Source organism: Salvelinus namaycush, chromosome 6 (genome assembly GCF_016432855.1).
Source record: "Salvelinus namaycush isolate Seneca chromosome 6, SaNama_1.0, whole genome shotgun sequence".
NCBI lineage: Eukaryota > Metazoa > Chordata > Actinopteri > Salmoniformes > Salmonidae > Salvelinus > Salvelinus namaycush.
The window spans coordinates 18,462,238-18,481,604 of NC_052312.1; the positions used below are offsets into that span (position 1 = coordinate 18,462,238).

Genomic DNA, 19,367 nt, shown 5'->3' on the forward strand with positions numbered 1-19,367 from the left:
CTCCACCCCCCCCCTCTCTCTCTCTCTCTCTCTCTCTCTCTCTCTCACTCACTCTCTCACCCCACCCTCTCTTTCTCTCTCACTCTCTCACCCAACACCCACCCCCCCTATCTCTCTCCCTCTCTCACCCCACCCCCACCCTCTCTCTCTCGCGTTCTCTCTCTCACTCACTCACTCTCTCACCCCACCCCCACCCTCTCTCTTTCTCTCTCTCTCTTTCTCTCTATCTCTCTCTCTCTCTCTCTCTCTCTCTCTCTCTCTCTCTCTCTCTCTCTCTCTCTCTCTCTCTCTCTCTCTCTCTCACCCCACCCTCTCTCTATCTCTCTCTTTCTCTCTCTCTCTCTCACCCCACCCTGTCTCTGGTTCTCTATATCTCTCTCTTCATCTCAGCAGAATTCCCCTGATTATCCTGATGGTGATGATGATAATGACAACAAGTAAAATGTGCCACTGCACCCTCATTTAGAAGACAGGAAAAGCATGCTGGATGTGATGTCTCTTTTTCCTTTCATTTTTCTGCCGGCTTCTCCCTTTTCTCTCTCTCTGACGTCTCTTTTTTGATCACTCCTTCTCCTCCCACCTCCCGCCTTACCTCTCTTCTCTCCTCATCTTTCTTTTCAATTATCACTCTTCTTCTGCTCTGAGTGATGCCTCCATCTTATCTGTTCTCACGTTCTCCCTCTTTCTCCTCTCGAACCCTCTCTCCTCTGACATGTGTCCTCCTTCACTCCTTTCTCTCACTCTCTCATCCTCTTCCTCCCTCTCTCCCCCTGCTCTCTCCATCCTCTTCCTCCCTGTCTCCCCCTGCTCTCTCCATCCTCTTCCTCCCTCTCTCCCCCTGCTCTCTCCATCCTCTTCCTCCCTGTCTTCCCCTGCTCTCTCCATCCTCTTCCTCCATGTCTTCCCCTGCTCTCTCCATCCTCTTCCTCCCTGTCTTCCCCTGCTCTCTCCATCCTCTTCCCCTGCTCTCTCCATCCTCTTCCTCCCTCTCTCCCCTGCTCTCTCCATCCTCTTCCTCCCTCTCTCCCCCTGCTCTCTCCATCCTCTTCCTCCCTCTCTCCCCCTGCTCTCTCCATCCTCTTCCTCCCTCTCTCCCCCTGCTCTCTCCATCCTCTTCCTCCCTCTCTCCCTCTGCTCTCTCCATCCTCTTCCTCCATGTCTTCCCCTGCTCTCTCCATCATCTTCCTCCCTGTCTTCCCCTGCTCTCTCCATCCTCTTCCTCCCTGTCTTCCCCTGCTCTCTCCATCCTCTTCCTCCATGTCTTCCCCTGCTCTCTCCATCCTCTTCCTCCCTGTCTTCCCCTGCTCTCTCCATCCTCTTCCCCTGCTCTCTCCATCCTCTTCCTCCCTCTCTTCCCCTGCTCTCTCCATCCTCTTCCTCCCTCTCTCCCCCTGCTCTCTCCATCCTCTTCCTCCCTCTCTCCCCCTGCTCTCTCCATCCTCTTCCTCCCTCTCTCCCCCTGCTCTCTCCATCCTCTTCCTCTATCCTCTCTCCCCCTGCTCTCTCCATCCTCTTCCTCTATCCTCTCCCATGCTCTCTCCATCCTCTTCCTCTATCCTCTCCCCTGCTCTCTCCATCCTCTTCCTCTATCCTCTCCCCTGCTCTCTCCATCCTCTTCCTCTATCCTTTCCCCTGCTCTCTCCATCCTCTTCCTCTATCCTCTCCCCTGCTCTCTCCATCCTCTTCCTCTATCCTCTCCCCTGCTCTCTCCATTGTCTTCCTCTATCCTCTCCCCTGCTCTCTCCATTGTCTTCCTCTATTGTCTCCCCTGCTCTCTCCATCTTCTCCCCTGCTCTCTCCATCCTCTATCTTCTCCCCTGCTCTCTCCATCTCCTTCCTCTATCCTCTCCCCTGCTCTCTCCATCTCCTTCCTCTATCCTCTCCCCTGCTCTCTCCATCCTCTATCTTCTCCCCTGCTCTCTCCATCTCCTTCCTCTATCCTCTCCCCTGCTCTCTCCATCCTCTTCCTCTATCCTCTCCCCTGCTCTCTCCATCGTCTTCCTCTATCCTCTCCCCTACTTCTCATCCTCTTCCTCCCTGTCTTCCCCGCTCTCTCCATTCTCTTCCTCCCTTTCTCCCCCTGCTCTCTCCATCCCCTTCCTCTATCCTCTCCCCTGCTCTCTCCATCTTCTTCCTCTATCCTCTCCCCTGCTCTCTCCATCCTCGTCCTCTATCCTCTCCCCTACTCTCTCCATCCTCTTCCTCTATTCTCTCCTCTGCTCTCTCCATCGTCTTCCTCTATCCTCTGCCCTACTCTCTCCATCCTCTTCCTCTATCCTCTCCCCTGCCTCTCTTATCAATTGTCACACTTTTTCTCTCTCGCTCAACGCTGTCACGTGTACATGTTTACTCTTTCACATCTTTCTGGGTTTCTTTCTTTCCTCACTCCCTCTCCTCTCCTTCTCTCCCCCTCTCCAAGAGTCTCCGATCAAGCACATCTACGTCACTATGATCACTCAGAAGCTCTTGTGCTCTCCCTTCCTATCCTCCTGCACCCCCTCTCTCCTCTTTCATCCCTCCCTCCCTCACCTCCCCTCTCCCCTCTCTCTCTCCCCCTCTCCAGGAGTCTCAGATCAAGCGTATCTATGGTACTATGATCAACCAGAAGCTGCAGGAGTTTGAGGAGGAGGTGAAGCCTATAGGTTCCGTCCTGACCCAGGCCACCTTGGAGCTCTACTACTCTACCGTCGCCCGCTTCCTGCCCACGCCCGCCAAGATACACTACCTCTTCAACCTCAGAGACATCTCCAGGGTAAGGGCTACACACACACGCCATGGTATACACACAGACATACATACACACACACACACACACACGCACGAGTCATACTGAATGCATCGACTCTCACTCAATCTCTCTTAATCCTGGTGTTCAGTGGGTTTAGGTATAGATTAACAGTGGACTTGTGTTTCTGTGCGTCAATAAGCTGTCGTCTCCTCCTTGTCTAGGTGTTCCAGGGTTTACTGCGAGCTCACAGAGACTTCCACGACACCAAGCAGAGCATCACCAGACTGTGGATACACGAGTGCTTCAGGTATACTGCTCTCTATCCCTCGTATTAAACTGGCTGGTTCCAGCCCTGAATGCTGATTGGCGGACAGCCGTGGTATACCACGGGTATGACAAAACAGTTATTTTTACTGCTCTACTTACTTTGGTAACCAGTTTATAATAGCAATAAGGCACCTCGGAGGTTTGTGGTATATGGCCAAATATACCAGGGCTAAGGGCTGTATCCAGGCACTCCGCGTTGCGTCGTGCTTAATAACAGCCCTTAGCCGCGGTATATTGGCCATATACCACATCCCCTCGGGCCAGCTTAAATATATTATACTAAGACATAGGATAAGAGGAACATTCATTGTACCCAAGGAGACAGTAGTCTGTACCACTACAGTATATACTGTGTACATTCTGTCTGCCTGTGTGACATGCAGCACTGATGGGACAGTGTCCCTGACTCCTCTGGTCTCCTCTCCCCCCATCCCCAGGGTGTTCTCAGACCGTCTGGTGGACCAGAGTGACACAGAGGCCTTCGTAGGGCTGCTGGCTGAGAAACTAGGCTCTCTGTTTGAACTCACCTACCACAGCATCTGCCCCAACAAACAACCACCCATATTCGGTACTAACAAACGCTCACTCGCGGTATCACACACACACACACACACACACACACACACACACACACACACACACACACACACACACACACACACACACACACACACACACACACAGGAGCACAAACGCACACACACTCACATATGCAGGGATGTACACACGCATACGCAGACACACACACACACACACACACACACACACACACACACACACACACAGGGGACTGGGAGGATGGGATGGATTGTTCTTTAACTAGTCTGACTGATGAATGGATGTGTGTGTACATTGACAAGCGGACTGGATGAAGGATCGATTTAGGTATTGATTGATGAGTGGTTTGTAATTAGTAGCCCGGTTGGTTGGTTGATTGATTACAACAGCTCTGTCTCCCGAGAGTTGTTTACAGACATCTTGTATGTCAATATAACTACGTGTGTGTTTGCGTGTGTGTGTGTGTGTGTCTCTCTCTCTCTCTCTCTCTCTCTCTCTCAGGGGACTTCCTGAAGGAGCCTCGTGTGTATGAGGATCTAGTGGACTTCAAGACGTTGAAGGGTTTCATGGAGTCTCAGCTGGAGGACTACAACCTGACCCCTGGAGTGGTGCCCATGTCCCTGGTGCTGTTCAGAGACGCCATAGAACACGGTGAGTAGTAGGACTGATCGATCCTCTGTGATGATAATGATAGTCAGTATAGTACATGAATACTGCATATCACACAAAAACTTCAAATATCACAGCCATACAAAATACAGTCAGCACATCAAATCAAATCAAATCAAATGTATTTATAAAGCCCTTCTTACATCAGCTGATGTCTCAAAGTGCTGTACAGAAACCCAGCCTAAAACCCCAAACAGCAAGCAATGCAGGTGTAGAAGCATGGTGGCTAGGAAAAACTCCCTAGAAAGGCCAGAACCTAGGAAGAAACCTAGAGAGGAACCATGCTCTGAGGGGTGGCCAGTCCTCTTCTGGCTGTGCCGGGTGGAGATTATAACAGAACATGGCCAAGATGTTCAAATGTTCATAGATGACCAACAGGGTCAAATAATAATAATCACAGTGGTTGTCAAGGGTGCAACAGGTCAGCACCTCAGGAGTAAATGTCAGTTGGCTTTTCGTAGCCGATCACATTCAGAGTATCTCTACCGCTCCTGCTGTCTCTAGAGAGTTGAAAACAGCAGGTCTGGGACAGGTAGCAGGTCCGGTGAACAGGTCAGGGTTCCATAGCCGCAGGCAGAACAGTTGAAACTGGAGCAGCAGCACGGCCAGGTGGACTGGGGACAGCAAGGAGTCATCAGGTCAAGTAGTCCTGAGGCATGGTCCTAGGGCTCAGGTCCTCCGAGAGAGAGAGAGAGAAAAAGAAAGAAAGAAAGAAAGAGAGAAAGAGAGAATTAGAGAGAGCATACTTAAATTCACACAGGACACCGGATAAAACAGGAGAAATACTCCAGATACAACAGACTGACCCTAGCCCCCTGACACATAAACTACTGCAGCATAAATACTGGAGGCTGAGACAGGAGGGGTCGGGAGACACTGTGGCCCCATCCGACGATATTCCCGGACAGGGCCAAACAGGCAGGATATAACCCCACCCACTTTACCAAAGCACAGCCCCCACACCACTAGAGGGATATCTTCAACCACCAACTTACCATCCTGAGACAAGGCCGAGTATAGCCCACAAAGATCTCCACCACTGCACAACCCAAGGGGGGGCGCCAACCCAGACAGGAAGATCACATCAGTGACTCAACCCACTCAAGTGACGCACCCCTCATAGGGACGGCTTGGAAGAGCACCAGTAAGCAAGTGACTCAGCCCCTGTAATAGGGTTAGAGGGAGAGAATCCCAGTGGAGAGAGGGGAACCGGCCAGGCAGAGACAGAGAGGGCGGTTCGTTGCTCCAGAGCCTTTCCGTTCACCTTCACACTTCTGGGCCAGACTACACTCAATCATAGGACCATACTAGGACCATACCATACATTCATAGGACCATAGGATCATACTGAAGAGATGAGTCTTCAATAAAGACTTAATGGTTGAGACCGAGTCTGCGTCTCTCACATGGGTAGGCAGACCATTCCATAAGCTGTTTGCGTAGAAATTCTAGGGACAGTTAGGAGGCCTGCGTCTTGTGACCGGAGCGTACCTGTAGGTATGTACGGCAGGACCAAATCGGAAAGATAGGTAGGAGCAAGCCCATGTAATGCTTTGTAGGTTTTGCAGTAGAACCTTGAAATCAGCCCTTGCCTTAACAGGAAGCCAGTGTAGGGAGGCTAGCACTGGAGTACATCCTGTTAGCACACATCCCTGGTGTTTGGTCTTACCTTTTCATTACTTTGGCTCTTACTTTCCACCAAGAAAATATCTTCGTTTTCATATCTTACCAATGAGTCAGGTTCGGGATGGGTGTTGGTGTCTAGCTTTGCTGAGCATACAAACAATGTGTGTGTGTGTGTGTGTTCCCTCAGTAACCCGTGTGGTGCGTGTGATCAGCCAGCCCAGAGGGAACATGCTGCTGGTGGGCATCGGGGGCTCAGGTAGACAGAGCCTTTCCAAGATGGCCGCCTCCATCTGTGAGTACCTGGTCTTCCAGGTGGAAGTCACCAAGCAGTACCGCAAGCAGGAGTTCAGAGAGGGTAAGAGACCATTATATATTACCTACTACCAGCACATGGGTTGAAATACTTTTTGAAATCATTTCAAATACTTCATCTGTGCTTGATTGAGCTTGCCTAGCACAATGGAACCAATGAGGGGGAGACTTTCTAGTCAACTGCACTACAGAGGTATGAGACATTATATATTTGGACCTGTTCTGCAAGAGAAATTTGTCAAATTTGGTTGATCTGCCAACAGCAAGGCATTTGTTTAGAACAGGGGTCTTCAACCTTTTCTTGTCAAGGGACCCCCTCCCAGGAGACCTGGCAACCCAGGGACCCCCATCATATGTTAGCCCCCCCCCCAAAGAAATTCATGTCTTGTCTTATCATCACGTGAATGATAATGGAAAGGATATCAAATCAACATTTTAAAATTAATAGAAGTAATTTATTCGGTTGTTGCTAGCAACATTCTTATTATAAAAACATTTTCGCAGACCCCCTGCAGTACATCTGCGGACCCCCCGTTGAATACCTCTGGTTTAGAACATAATTGCACTGAATTACAGCACGCTGCTCAGGGCTGCTCGCTGCCTGAGCGTTTAATATGAGTTGAGTCAGACTGATAGCCGTACGTTCTGCTCTAATTAAACACAACACTTTATTTAGATGGCGTTTTCCTGTTTGTTTGTTGTTAGTTTATATTTTAGTTGCTTTTCAGCTGGTGCAGTTATTTTGATTGTTCAGGAATGTCCTACTTTGTTGAGTCAGATTCTAGGCCCACAACCTTAACCAAAATACTTTTGTCGTGATCACAACCCGGCAACACACACACACACACACACACACACACACACACACACACACACACACACACACACACACACACACACACACACACACACACACACACACACACACACATCCACTTTCGCACTCTCTGTCTCTCTCTCACAAACACACGCACACACACACACACATCCTTGAGTCTTCTCCTCCCATGCATGTCTCCTCCCAGACATAAAGAAGTTGTATCGTCTGACGGGTGTGGACAATAAGCCCACAGTGTTCCTGTTCAACGACACACAGATAGTAGACCAGTCTTTCCTAGAGGACATCAACAACATCCTCAGCTCTGGAGAGGTGCCCAACCTCTACAAACAGGACGAGTTTGAAGAGGTACGATTACTAAACAGGGTTTAATACAATGCAACGTTGGCATCTGTTATTGTGAAAGAGGGACTTTACACAGGTGCTAGTGCACTGAGTGTACAAAACATTAAGAACACCTTCCTAATATTGAGTTGCTGCACCCCCTCCCACCTCCCACTTTTGCTCTCAGAACAGCCTCAGTTTGTTGGGGCATGGACTCTACAAGGTGTCGAAAGCATTCCATAGGGATGTTGGCCCATGTTGACTCCGATGCTTCCCACACTTGTGTCAAGTTGGCTGAATGTCCTTTGGGTGGTGGACCATCCTTGATACACGTGGGAAACTGTTCAGCGGGAAAAACCCAGTAGCGTTGCAGTTCTTGACACTGAAACACACTGTTGTACACGGTGATCCAGAGCATCCCAAACATGCTCAATGGGTGACATGTCTGGTGAGTATGCAGGCCATGGAAGAACTGGGACATGTTCAACTTCCAGGAATTGTGTACAGATTCTTGCGACATGGGGCTGTGCATTATCATGCTGAAACATGAGGTGATGGCAGCGGATGAACGGCATGACAATGGGCCTCAGGATCTCGTCACGGTATCTCTGTGCATTCAAATTCCCCGTCGATAAAATGCAATTGTGTTCGTTGTCCGTAGCTTTTGCCTGCCCATACCATAACCCCACCGCCACCATAGGGCACTCTGTTCACAATGTTGACATCAACAAACTGCTCAACCACACGACGCCATACACGCTGTCTGCCATCTGCCCGGTACAGTTGAAACCAGGATTCATCCGTGAAGAGCACACTTCTCCAGCGTGCCAGTGGCCATCGAAGGTGAGCATTTGGCTGCTGATGTCGGTTACGGTGCCGAACTGTAGTCAGGTTAAGACCCTGGTGAGGACGACAAGCACGCAGATGAGCTTCACTGAGACAGTTTCTGACAGTTGGTGCAGAAATTCTTTGGTTATGCAAACCCACAGTATCATCAGCTTCCCGGGTGGCTGGTCTCAGACAATCCTGCAGGTGAAGAAGCTGGATGTGGAGGTCCTGGGCTGGCGTGGTTGCAAAGTGGTCTACGGTTGTGAGGCCGGTTGGACGTACTGCCAAATTCTCTAAAACGACGTTGGAGGGTGCTTATGGTAGAGAAATTAACATTCAATTCTCTGGCAAAAGCTATGGTGGACGTTCCTGCAGTAGGCATGCCAATTGCACGCTCCCTAAAAACTTGAGACATCTGAAGCATTGTGCTGTGTGACAAAACTGCACATTTAAGAGTGGCCTTTTATTGCCCCCAGCACAAGGTGCACCTGTGTAATTATCATGACGTTTAATCCGCTTCTTGATATGCCACACCTGTCTGGTGAATAGATTATCTTGGCAAAGCAGAAATGCTCACTAACAGGGATGTAAACCAATTTGTGCACAAAAAAAGAAGCAAGCTTTTTGTGCATTTGGAAAATGTCTGGGATCTTTTATTTCAACTCATGAAACATGAAACATGGGACCAACACTTTACATGTTGCATTGATATTTTTGTTCAGTGTTTATAATATATACTGTATGAATGAATGAAGGATTTTTTGTTGCTGTGTCAAATCGCCAGTTGGCAACCCATCCCTTATGGGATTAATTGACACATAAACAAACATTACAATAATTCACTGTGGTAATTCAGTGTTAATTCTTCTTCCGGTGTTTGCTGCAGTGTGCATCGCATAAAGAGTGAAACAATTTAAGATCAAAATCAGTACATTATTGTAAATAAGGTTATCCAAAAAATAATTACATCCCTAGAGCAGTACAAATATATACAGTACATACACACATACATAGACATACACTGCATATATACACATACAAACATACATACATAATATAATAATTTGTTCTTAACTGACTTGCCTAGTTAAATAAAGGTTAAATAAAATTAAAATAACTTACAGATAAATAAATACAGAAAAATGAAACAGAAGGCATTTGAACCCAGTCTGGCACAAAGAGAAGATTCATGTGAGAGACAAGCCTATACACAATCTATATACACACATCCGTTTACCACTTAGAAGCTAAATATTTGTATAATTTAATTATAGGTAGCCCTTTTTCTTTTATTCCAGGCTTTATCGAAATATTCCGCAAACAGAAATACACAATGGACAAAATACCACTTCAGTTTCTCCTCATTGCTCAGCCACATAATGCCAGGGTATATCTGGTGTGCTTTCTGGTATAAGAGAAAGCGTATATCGCGGTAGAAAGGGCAATAGAGGATCAAATTAATTTCATTCTGTATTTCTTTGACGTCGCAATAGTTACATAGTTGTAACGGTGTTCCTCCTCCTCTTCATACGAAGAGGAGGAGTAGTGATTTGACCAAAGTGCAGCGGGTTGTGAATACATAATGATTTATTAAATCAAACGATGAAACACGAAAACAAACACTTGGAAGGAGTTTACAAAATAACAAAACGGAGTAGACAGACCTGGACATGGAACTTACATAAAATACACGCAGAACTCACGAACAGGAACAGACTACATAAACCGAGACAGTCCCGTGTGGCGCGACAAACACTGACACGGACGACAATCACCCACAAACAAACAGTGAGAACAACCTACCTTAATATGACTCTCAATCAGAGGAAACGTCAAACACCTGCCTCTAATTGAGAGCCATACCAGGCAACCCAAAACCAACATAGAAACAGAAAACATAGACTGCCCACCCAAAACTCACGCCCTGACCAATAAACACATACCAAACAACAGAAAACAGGTCAGGAACGTGACAATAGTGTTTCATCTTCCATTTCACCACGATACCGACTGTATATTATCTCTCTATATAAGTACATCTCTCACAGAAAAGTCACCACAAAAAAATATAGATAAAAGTGTAATAGTGCTATCCAGCATGTGTGTGGTAGGCTAGTTTGTGTTTTCTGTGTTTGTTCTTATGTTGTTTTGTCTCGTTGTGTATGAACCTTTGACCCTGACCTCCTCGTCCAGGTGTCCAGTGCTCTGTCGGACTGGGCCAGGAAAGAGAACATCATTGAGACTCCAGACTCCATGTTCAACTACCTGATAGAGAGAGTGAGGAACAACCTGCACATCGTGCTCTGCATGAGCCCTGTGGGAGACCCCTTCAGGTAAGCCTGCACTCAGGACAGTTTCTGAAGTTAAAGAATGTACAGTGCCTGCTATATCTCACCAAGCAAAGCGATTAGTAATGTACAAAGCACTGAACACATTCAACAATAAGGGTTTGAGACAGAGATGAAAGCTTTTCCCGCGGCATCATCTGTGCTAATGGGCGACTAGTAGAGGTATCTTCCAAAGCATTGCCACCGTTCTCTCATGATCTGTTTCCTTCTCATGCTCTCTCTGTCTGAGTGTGTAAACCCCACACTCCAGCACAGCTGATTATCAGTATTAGAGCATAGGCAGCCGAACATGAACACTTGTCAGCTTGTTAATGGCTAATGTGCGTCCCGCCATCTCTTGTCTTGCAAATTAGGAATTGTGTTTAGGATGACACAGCGTTTTAGACCTGAGGCTTGCTGCGATTAGAAATGACAGGATGGATAGGAGACATGACGGCTGGGTCACTCACACACACACGTACACACACACCAGTCTGTCTCTCTCTCATTAGCGAGACAGGGCAGTGTTCACACATAATACCACTAATTGGGCTGGCAGGGCCCATTACCCAGAGCTAATCACCATGCTTTGGCTGGTGGCTCCAGGGCTGCCGTCCATTCCTCCATCCCTCCATTCCTCCATTCCTCCACCTCTGACCAGTATTCGTGGCCGGGAGTGAGAGGGGTTCTTACCAGGTCAACACAGTCACACTGGCTGTGTGATGGCATGACAGCAATTAGCCAGCAAAACCTAGTGGCTCAGACAATGGAGGTTGGGTCTCGGCAGCTGTTTAAGTTGAGTGGATTTAAGTTGCGTTTCTCCAAGAGCTCAACGTGATTTCCATCATTCACGACATTCACCTCCACACCAGTGTTTAGCACCCACCTGGGTAACGCACCCATTTAGACACAACTAGACTCAGAGCACACCCCACAACAGATTGAAACGTTTATTGAAATCAATGGCATCTTTGGATCTGATGAACTTGTGTGTTCCTCAAGAAACTATATCCGTCAGTACCCAGCCCTGGTGAACTGTGCCACCATCGACTGGTTCTCCGAGTGGCCCAGAGATGCCCTGTTGGAGGTGGCTGAGAGATACCTGGACGGACTGGCCCTGGGCACCGTGGAGGGGGTGAGACACACACACACACACATGCATATGCACGCACGCACACACATATAACACACATGCACTTCTATCTAACTGAACTTGGTTAGAAGGTTAGCCTGCTGTGTGATGTAGTGATTCACCCTCTCATCCTTCCTGTGTAGCTACTAGCTAGTCTTTTAAAAGACATTTATGAAGAGCAGCTGGGTCGTGAAAACCTCAGAGTTAAAAGCTTGTTTTATTGTAGTCTCATCTACTATGCTGTACCCACCACGTACACGTCACCTTCGCCTTCACACTCCTACACAACACTGCTTTGCTCTGTTCTCTGTTTCCACAATGGTATATAATGTTGTAGGAATGTCGTAGGAATGTTTACGGCCAGAAGTATTTTCCTGGCCACATGACCCGATCAGTAGAAACTCTTGGCTCTTGTAATGTTGTATAATGTTTCAATAGTGTTATATGGTCTTGTAATAAAGTTTTATAACGTTGTAATGACATTATATCCATGTTGGGGCTTTATTGTAGATCTAGACAAAGGTATCCAGTATTTTTGTGACCATGCACCAGTCTGTGGCCCAGTAATGTTGTATAACATTGTAATAACGTTGTAACAACGTTGTATCTTTGGGTGGATGTGTTCCTGTAGATCCAGACCAAAGTGGCCAGTATCTTTGTGACCATGCACCAGTCTGTGGCCCAGTAATGTTGTATAACGTTGTAATAACGTTGTAACAACGTTATATCTTTGAGTGGATGTGTTCCTGTAGATCCAGACCAAAGTGGCCAGTATCTTTGTGACCATGCACCAGTCTGTGGCCCAGTAATGTTGTATAACGTTGTAATAACGTTGTAACAACGTTATATCTTTGAGTGGATGTGTTCCTGTAGATCCAGACCAAAGTGGCCAGTATCTTTGTGACCATGCACCAGTCTGTGGCCCAGTTCTCCCAGAGGATGAAGCTGGAGCTGAAGAGACACAACTACGTCACTCCTACCAACTACCTGGAGCTGGTGTCTGGATACAAAAAGTAACTAACTACCATCCCCATTGCCAACTCAAAGTGTTCTTAGACTTCTCTCAATCTGTCAGTCATCTCCCTGTCTACCATGTCTGCTGTCTCCCACTCTTTGATGCAGTATATCTTTCACATTCTGTCTCTCTGTCTCTCTGTATCTATCTGTCTGTCTGTCTTTCTGTCTCTTCATCAAATCAAATTGTATTTGTCACATGCGCCGAATACAACAGGTATTACACCTTACAGTGAAATGCTTACTTACAAGCCCTTAGCCAACAATGCAGTTTTAAGAGAAATACCTAAAAAGAGTATGAGATAAGAATAACAAATATTTAAAGAGCAGCAGTAAAATAACAATAGCAGGGCTATATACAGGGGGGACCGGTACAGAGTCAATGTGCGGGGGCACCGGTGTCGAGGTAATTAAGGTATTATGTATTAAAGTGACTATGCAGATGTAGATAATAACGAAGAGTAGCAGCAAATAGTCTGGGTAGCCATTTGATTAGATGTTCAGGAGTCTTACGGCTTGGGGGTAGAAGCTGTTTAGAAGCCTCTTGGACCTAGACTTGGCGCTCCGGTACCGCTTGCCGTCCGGTAAAAGAGAGAAGATTCTCTGACTAGAGCAGCTGGTGTCTTTTACAATTTTTAGGGCCTTCCTCTGACACCGCCTGGAATATTGGTCCTGGATAGCAGGAAGCTGTGATGTACTGGGCCGTACGCACTACCCTCTGTAGTGCCTTGCAGTCGGAGGCCGAGCAGTTGCCATACCAGGCAGTGATGCAACCCGTTAGGATGCTCTCGATGGTGCAGCTGTAAAACCTTTTGAGGATCTGAGGACCCATGCCAAATCTTTTCAGTCTCCTGAGAGGGAATAGGTTTTGTCGTGCCCTCTTCACGATTGTCTTGGTGTGCTTGGACCATGTTAGTTTGTTGGTGATGTGGACCCCAAGGATCTTGAAGCTCTCAACCTGCTCCACTACAGCCCCACCGATGAGAATGGGGGCATGCACCACACGGTCAGGCCTCTGACCTCCTCCCTATAGGCTGTCTCATTGTTTTCGGTGATCAGGCCTACCACTGTTGTGTCATCGGCAAACTTAATGATGGTGTTGGAGTCGTGGCTGGCCATGCAGTCATGAGTGAACAGGGAGTACAGGAGGGGACTGAGCACGCGCCCCTGAGGGGCCCCCGTGTTGAGGATCAGCGTGGCGGATGTGTTGTTACCTACCCTTACCACCTGGGGGCGGCCCGTCAGGAAGTCCAGGATCCAGTTGCAGAGGTAGTTGTTTAGCCCCAGGGTCCATTCTCACATAGGTGTTCCTTTTGTCCAGGTGTGAAAGGGCAGTGTGGAGTGCAATAGAGATTGCATCATCTGTGGATCTGTAGGGGCGGTATGCAAATTGGAGTGGGTCTAAGGTTTCTGGGATAATGGTGTTGATGTGAGCCACTTCATGGCTACAGACGTGAGTGCTACGCATCGGTTGTCATTTAGGCAGGTTACCTTAGTGTTCTTGGGCACAGGGACTATGGTGGTCTGCTTGAAACATGTTGGTATTACAGACTCAGACAGGGAGAGGTTGAAAATGTCAGTGAAGACACTTGCCAGTTGGTCAGCGCGTGCTCGGAGTACATGTCCTGGTTATCCGTCTGGCTCTGCGGCCTTGTGAATGTTGACCTGTTTAAAGGTCTTACTCACATCGGCTGCGGAGAGCGTGATCACACAGTCGTCCGGAACAGCTGAGGCTCTCATGCATTTTTCAGTGTTACTTGCCTCGAGCGAGCGTAGAAGTTATTTAGCTCGTCTGGTAGGCTCGTGTCACTGTGCAGCTCTCGGCTGTGCTTCCCTTTGTAGTCTGTAATAGTTTGCAAGCCCTGCCACATCCGAGGAGCGTCGTAGCCAGTGTAGTACGATTTATTTGTCTGTCTGTCTCTGTATCTGTCTGTCTCTGTATCTGTCTGTCTCTGTATCTGTCTGTCTCTGTATCTGTCTGTCTCTGTATCTTACTATCTGTCTGTATCAGTCTGCCTGCCTCTCTGTATCTGTCTGTCTGTCTGTCTGTCTGTCTGTCTGTCTGTTTTACTCTATCCGACTCCCTGACTCTCTGTATTCTCTCTCCCGTTCTTTATTTTTTTCTCTCACTTGATCTTTCCTTCACTCATTCTAACTCTCCCTCTCCCTGTGTATCTCCAGGCTGCTGGCTGAGAAGCGCAGTGAGCTGGGGGAGCAGGTGTCCAAGCTGAGGAACGGCCTGTTTAAGATAGACGACACGCGCAGCAAGGTGGAGGCCATGTCTGTGGAGCTGGAAGAGGCCAAGAAGAAGGTGGCTGACTTCCAGAAGCAGTGTGAGGAGTACCTGGTCATCATCGTCCAGCAGAAGAGAGAGGCCGATGAACAGCAGAAGGTACGTACAGTTGAAGTCGGAAGTTTACATACACTTAGGTTGGAGTCATTAAAACCCATTTTTCAACCACTCCACAAATTTCTTGTTAACAAACTATTTTGGCAAGTCTGTTAGGACATCTACTTTGTGCATGACAAAAGTCATTTTCCCAACAATTGTTCACAGACAGATTGTATCACAATTCCAGTGGGTCAGAAGTTTACATACACTAAGTTGACTGTGCCTTTAAACAGCTTGGAAAATTCCAGAAAATGATGTCATGGCTTTAGAAGCTTCTGATAGGCTAATTGACATCATTTGAGTCAATTGAAGGTGTACCTGTGGATGTATTTCAAGGCCTACCTTCAAGCTCAGTGCCTCTTTGCTTGACATCATGGGAAAATCTAAAGAAATCAGCCAAGACCTCAGAAAAACGAGTCTGGTTCATCCTTGGGAGCAATTTCCAAATGCCTGAAGGTACCACGTTCATCTGTACAAACAGTAGCACGCAAGTATAAACACCATGAGACCACGTAGCCGTCGTACCGCTCAGGAAGGAGATGCGTTCTGTCTCCTAGAGATGAATGTACTTTGGTGCGAAAAGTGCAAATCAATCCCAGAACAAAAGCAAAGGACCTTGTGAAGATGCTGGAGGAAACAGGTACAAAAGTATCTATATCCACAGTAAAATGAGTCCTATATCGACATAACTTGAAAGGCCGCTCAGCAAGGAAGAAGCCACTGCTCCAAAACCGCCATAAAAAGCCAGACTACGGTTTGCAACTGCACATGGGGACAAAGATCGTACTTTTTGGAGAAATGTCCTCTGGTCTGATGAAACAAAAATAGAACCGTTTGGCCATAATGACCATAGTTATGTCTGGAGGAAAAAGGGGGAGGCTTGCAAGCCGAAGAACACCATCCCAACCGTGAAGCACGGGGGTGGCAGCATCATGTTGTGGGGGTGCTTTGCTGCAGGAGGGACTGGTGCACTTCACAAAATAGATGGCATCATGAGAAAGGAAAATTATGTGGATATATTGAAGCAACATCTCAAGACATCAGTCAGGAATTAAAGCTTGGTCGCAAATGAGTCTTCCAAAGGGACAATGACCTCAAGCATACTTCCAAGCAAAATGGCTTAAGGACAACAATTGGAGTGTTGGAGTGGCCATCACAAAGCCCTGACCTCAATCCTATACAAAATTTGTGGGCAGAACTGAAAAAGCGTGTGCGAACAAACCTGACTCAGTTACACTAGCTCTGTCAGGAGGAATGGGCCAAAATTCACCCAACTTATTGTGGGAAGGTTGTGGAAGGCTACCCAAAACGTTTGACCCAAGTTAAACAATTTAAAGACAATGCTACCAAATACTAATTGAGTGTATGTAAACTTCTGACCCACTGGGAATGTGATGAAAGAAATGAAAGCTGAAATAAATCATTCTCTCTACTATCATTCTGATATTTCTCATTCTTAAAATAAAGTGGTGATCCTAACTGACCTAAGACAGGGAATTTTTACTAGGATTAAACGTCAGGAATTGTGAAAAACTGAGTTGAAATGTATTTGGCTATGGTGTATGTAAACTTCCGACTTCAACTGTACATCTGGTGGTGTGTGCGTGTGTAGGGGAGGGGTCTGAGTCTGTGAGGAAGAATGTGGGGGATAACTAGTACTTGATTTTGGAGTGAACTATCACTCAAACTGTGTGTGCATGCATGCGTGTGTGTGTAGACTGTGAGTGCCCACAGTGAGAAGATCGGAGCAGAAGAGATCAAGTGTAGGGCCATGGCTGAGAACGCCCAGAGAGACCTGGATGAAGCCGTGCCTGCTCTGGAGGAGGCCATGAAGGTAAGCTGTTTGTATCTGTTTTTATGTGTGATACTGCCTCTGTGGGTGGCTGGGTCTCAATAGCAGCAGGGGTCGGCTTAACGCAGAATTCTGCATTTTTCACGCTTGAAAACACATGACAAATATCTTGCTGCGTTTTGGGTTACGCAGATCTAATATGTTTTTTATTGTAATTTCTGCTCGGCATCAGACTAATTGTGTGCTTCTCGGTGTGGCCCGTGCTAGATTAACTTCAAGTAAAACATTGAGCTGGCTGCTCACATTCTTTCTCTGGTGGTTATGCATAGTTTCTTTCTAAAAGGACTCCCTTTTTCATTTTAAGCTCATTTACTTGTGTGGCTGCTAGCCAAATAGCGTTGCACTTATGTTGTCTTCTGATGTGTTGCGCTAATGTATTTTCTGGGAAGAACAAACTGTAGTTGCAGTCCCCTGATCACTCTATTGAAGCAAAACAACACTGTTGACTTTCAGTATAAAACGCAGGTGAAATGGTTTAAAACGCTGCGTTTTGAAAATGCATTCACACATTGTATGTATAAAACGTGTTTTTTTCACACGTATATGTATTGTTTTTTTATTAACAGGGCAATCAGCAGAGTTGGTACAGTAATATATATGGTCACCTTCTGTGATTGTGTTACCATATTTACTGACTCTCTCCTATCTCCCACCCTCTCCTCTCCCTTCTCTCCCCCCTCTCCGCTTCCCTCCTCCTCTCTTCTCTTCTCCCCTCCACTCACCTTGTTTCCCCTCCTCTCCTCCTCCGTCCCCTCTCCTTTCCCTTCTCTCCCCCCTCTCCTCTCCGCTCCCCTCCTCCTCTCTTCTCCCCTCCACTCACCTTGTTTCCCCTCCTCTCCTCCTCCGTCCCCTTTCCTCTCCCTTCTCTCCCCCCTCTCCTCTTCACTCCCCTCCTCCTCTCTTCTCCCCTCCACTCACCTTGTTTCCCCTCCTCTCCTCCTCCGTCTCCTCTCCTCCCCAGGCGTTGGAGTCCCTGAATAAGAAGGACATGACAGAGATCAAGTCGTACGGCCGTCCCCCGACCCTGGTGGAGACCGTCATGCAGGCTGTTATGATCCTCAGAGGCAATGAGCCCACCTGGGCAGAGGCCAAGAGACAGCTGGGTGAGAGCTATCTACTGCTCGATCTCTTTTTCTGTCTATCTCTTTTTCCATCTATCTCTCTTTCTGTCTCCCTACCTCTTCGATTCTACCTGGGCAGAGGCCAAGAGACAGCTGGGTGAGAGCTATCTACTGCTCGACAGCTGGGTGGGTGGGGGGTTTGTAGAGAGGAGTAGATTTGGAGCAAAAATATAAGAAAAAGTACATTAATGGAAAACTGTAATTTATACGTTAATTTTGGTTAGTATCAACAGTAAAATACTCTGAAACTTTAGTGCATTGTGGGAAAATGTTTATGGCGGGGAAAGAATTGCTGTATTTCGTATGGTAATTGTAATTCCAGCCCCACAGAATACAGTACTGTACCGTATCTTTGGAGCACCAAAAACCGTTTGACCACTAGTGGATGCATCATTGTTGTATCTGTCTCATTACCATATTTTGAGGCGTGTCTTTTAAGAGGCCATATTTGTAGCACTCGTGAGTGAGAATGCTGTACCAATTTTACTCCTCTGTGGTTATAGTGCCCCATCAATTTAAAATCTGTACTGTGTGTCATCACACAGTACTTGCTTTGATACCGTATTTATAATACAGTGGGTGTACTACAATATAAAAGACAGAATGTTACTTGCCACTGAGCTGTCTGTAAATTACTATCAAATTCACGGCAGTGGTACTCACACCTGGTCCTGGGGACTCAAAGGGGTGTACATTTTATTTTTTTCCTTAGCACTACACACCTGATTCAAATGATCACCTCATCATCAGGCTTCGATGATTAGAATCATGTGTGTAGTGTGCAAAAATACAAATGTGCAGGACCAGGACTGACCACCAGTGGTTTATACAGTAACTAGCTACAGTAGTGGGCACAAAGAGGAAGAGCTAGACCAAAACCTCAGACATACTATATTGTATTAAGAAACTTTTGAATCCTCGCATTGAAAATACAGAAAGGTTAGAGGGGGGGGGGGGAGGGGGAGACAGAGAGAGAGAAATATGTTTCCCATGCCAATAAAGCCCTTTGAATTGAATTGAGAGAGAGAGAGGTAAAAGACAAGAGTTATTGACTGGTTGCCCTTGGTGTCTGGCATGCAGGCGAGGGCAACTTCATCAAGCAGCTGGTCCACTTTGACAAGGACAACATCTCAGACCGCGTACTGAAGAAGATCGGCCAGTACTGCACCCAGCCAGACTTTCATCCGGAGATCATAGGACGAGTCTCCCTGGCCGCCAAGTCTCTCTGTATGTGGGTCAGAGCCATGGAGGTAAGCAGTATACATACATATACACGCAGTGGCCAGTTTATTAGGTACACCCATCTAGTACCGGGTCGG

The 19,367-nt window shown here is 47.1% G+C and overlaps 1 protein-coding gene across 1 annotated transcript in view; it reads left to right on the top strand.

Annotated features, from left to right (window-relative positions):
- dnah2 (dynein, axonemal, heavy chain 2) overlaps nucleotides 1-19,367 on the top strand; it is a 228,560-nt gene that overhangs the window by 167,708 nt on the left and 41,485 nt on the right. Inside the window, exons 51-63 of the mRNA XM_038995249.1 lie at nucleotides 2,564-2,752; nucleotides 2,950-3,035; nucleotides 3,493-3,623; nucleotides 4,115-4,264; nucleotides 6,096-6,263; nucleotides 7,246-7,406; nucleotides 10,404-10,543; nucleotides 11,540-11,672; nucleotides 12,543-12,682; nucleotides 14,865-15,075; nucleotides 16,793-16,909; nucleotides 17,889-18,030; nucleotides 19,129-19,298. Of these exons, the coding sequence (XP_038851177.1) occupies nucleotides 2,564-2,752; nucleotides 2,950-3,035; nucleotides 3,493-3,623; nucleotides 4,115-4,264; nucleotides 6,096-6,263; nucleotides 7,246-7,406; nucleotides 10,404-10,543; nucleotides 11,540-11,672; nucleotides 12,543-12,682; nucleotides 14,865-15,075; nucleotides 16,793-16,909; nucleotides 17,889-18,030; nucleotides 19,129-19,298 (1,938 nt within the window). The remainder of the gene's footprint in view (nucleotides 1-2,563; nucleotides 2,753-2,949; nucleotides 3,036-3,492; nucleotides 3,624-4,114; nucleotides 4,265-6,095; nucleotides 6,264-7,245; nucleotides 7,407-10,403; nucleotides 10,544-11,539; nucleotides 11,673-12,542; nucleotides 12,683-14,864; nucleotides 15,076-16,792; nucleotides 16,910-17,888; nucleotides 18,031-19,128; nucleotides 19,299-19,367) is intronic.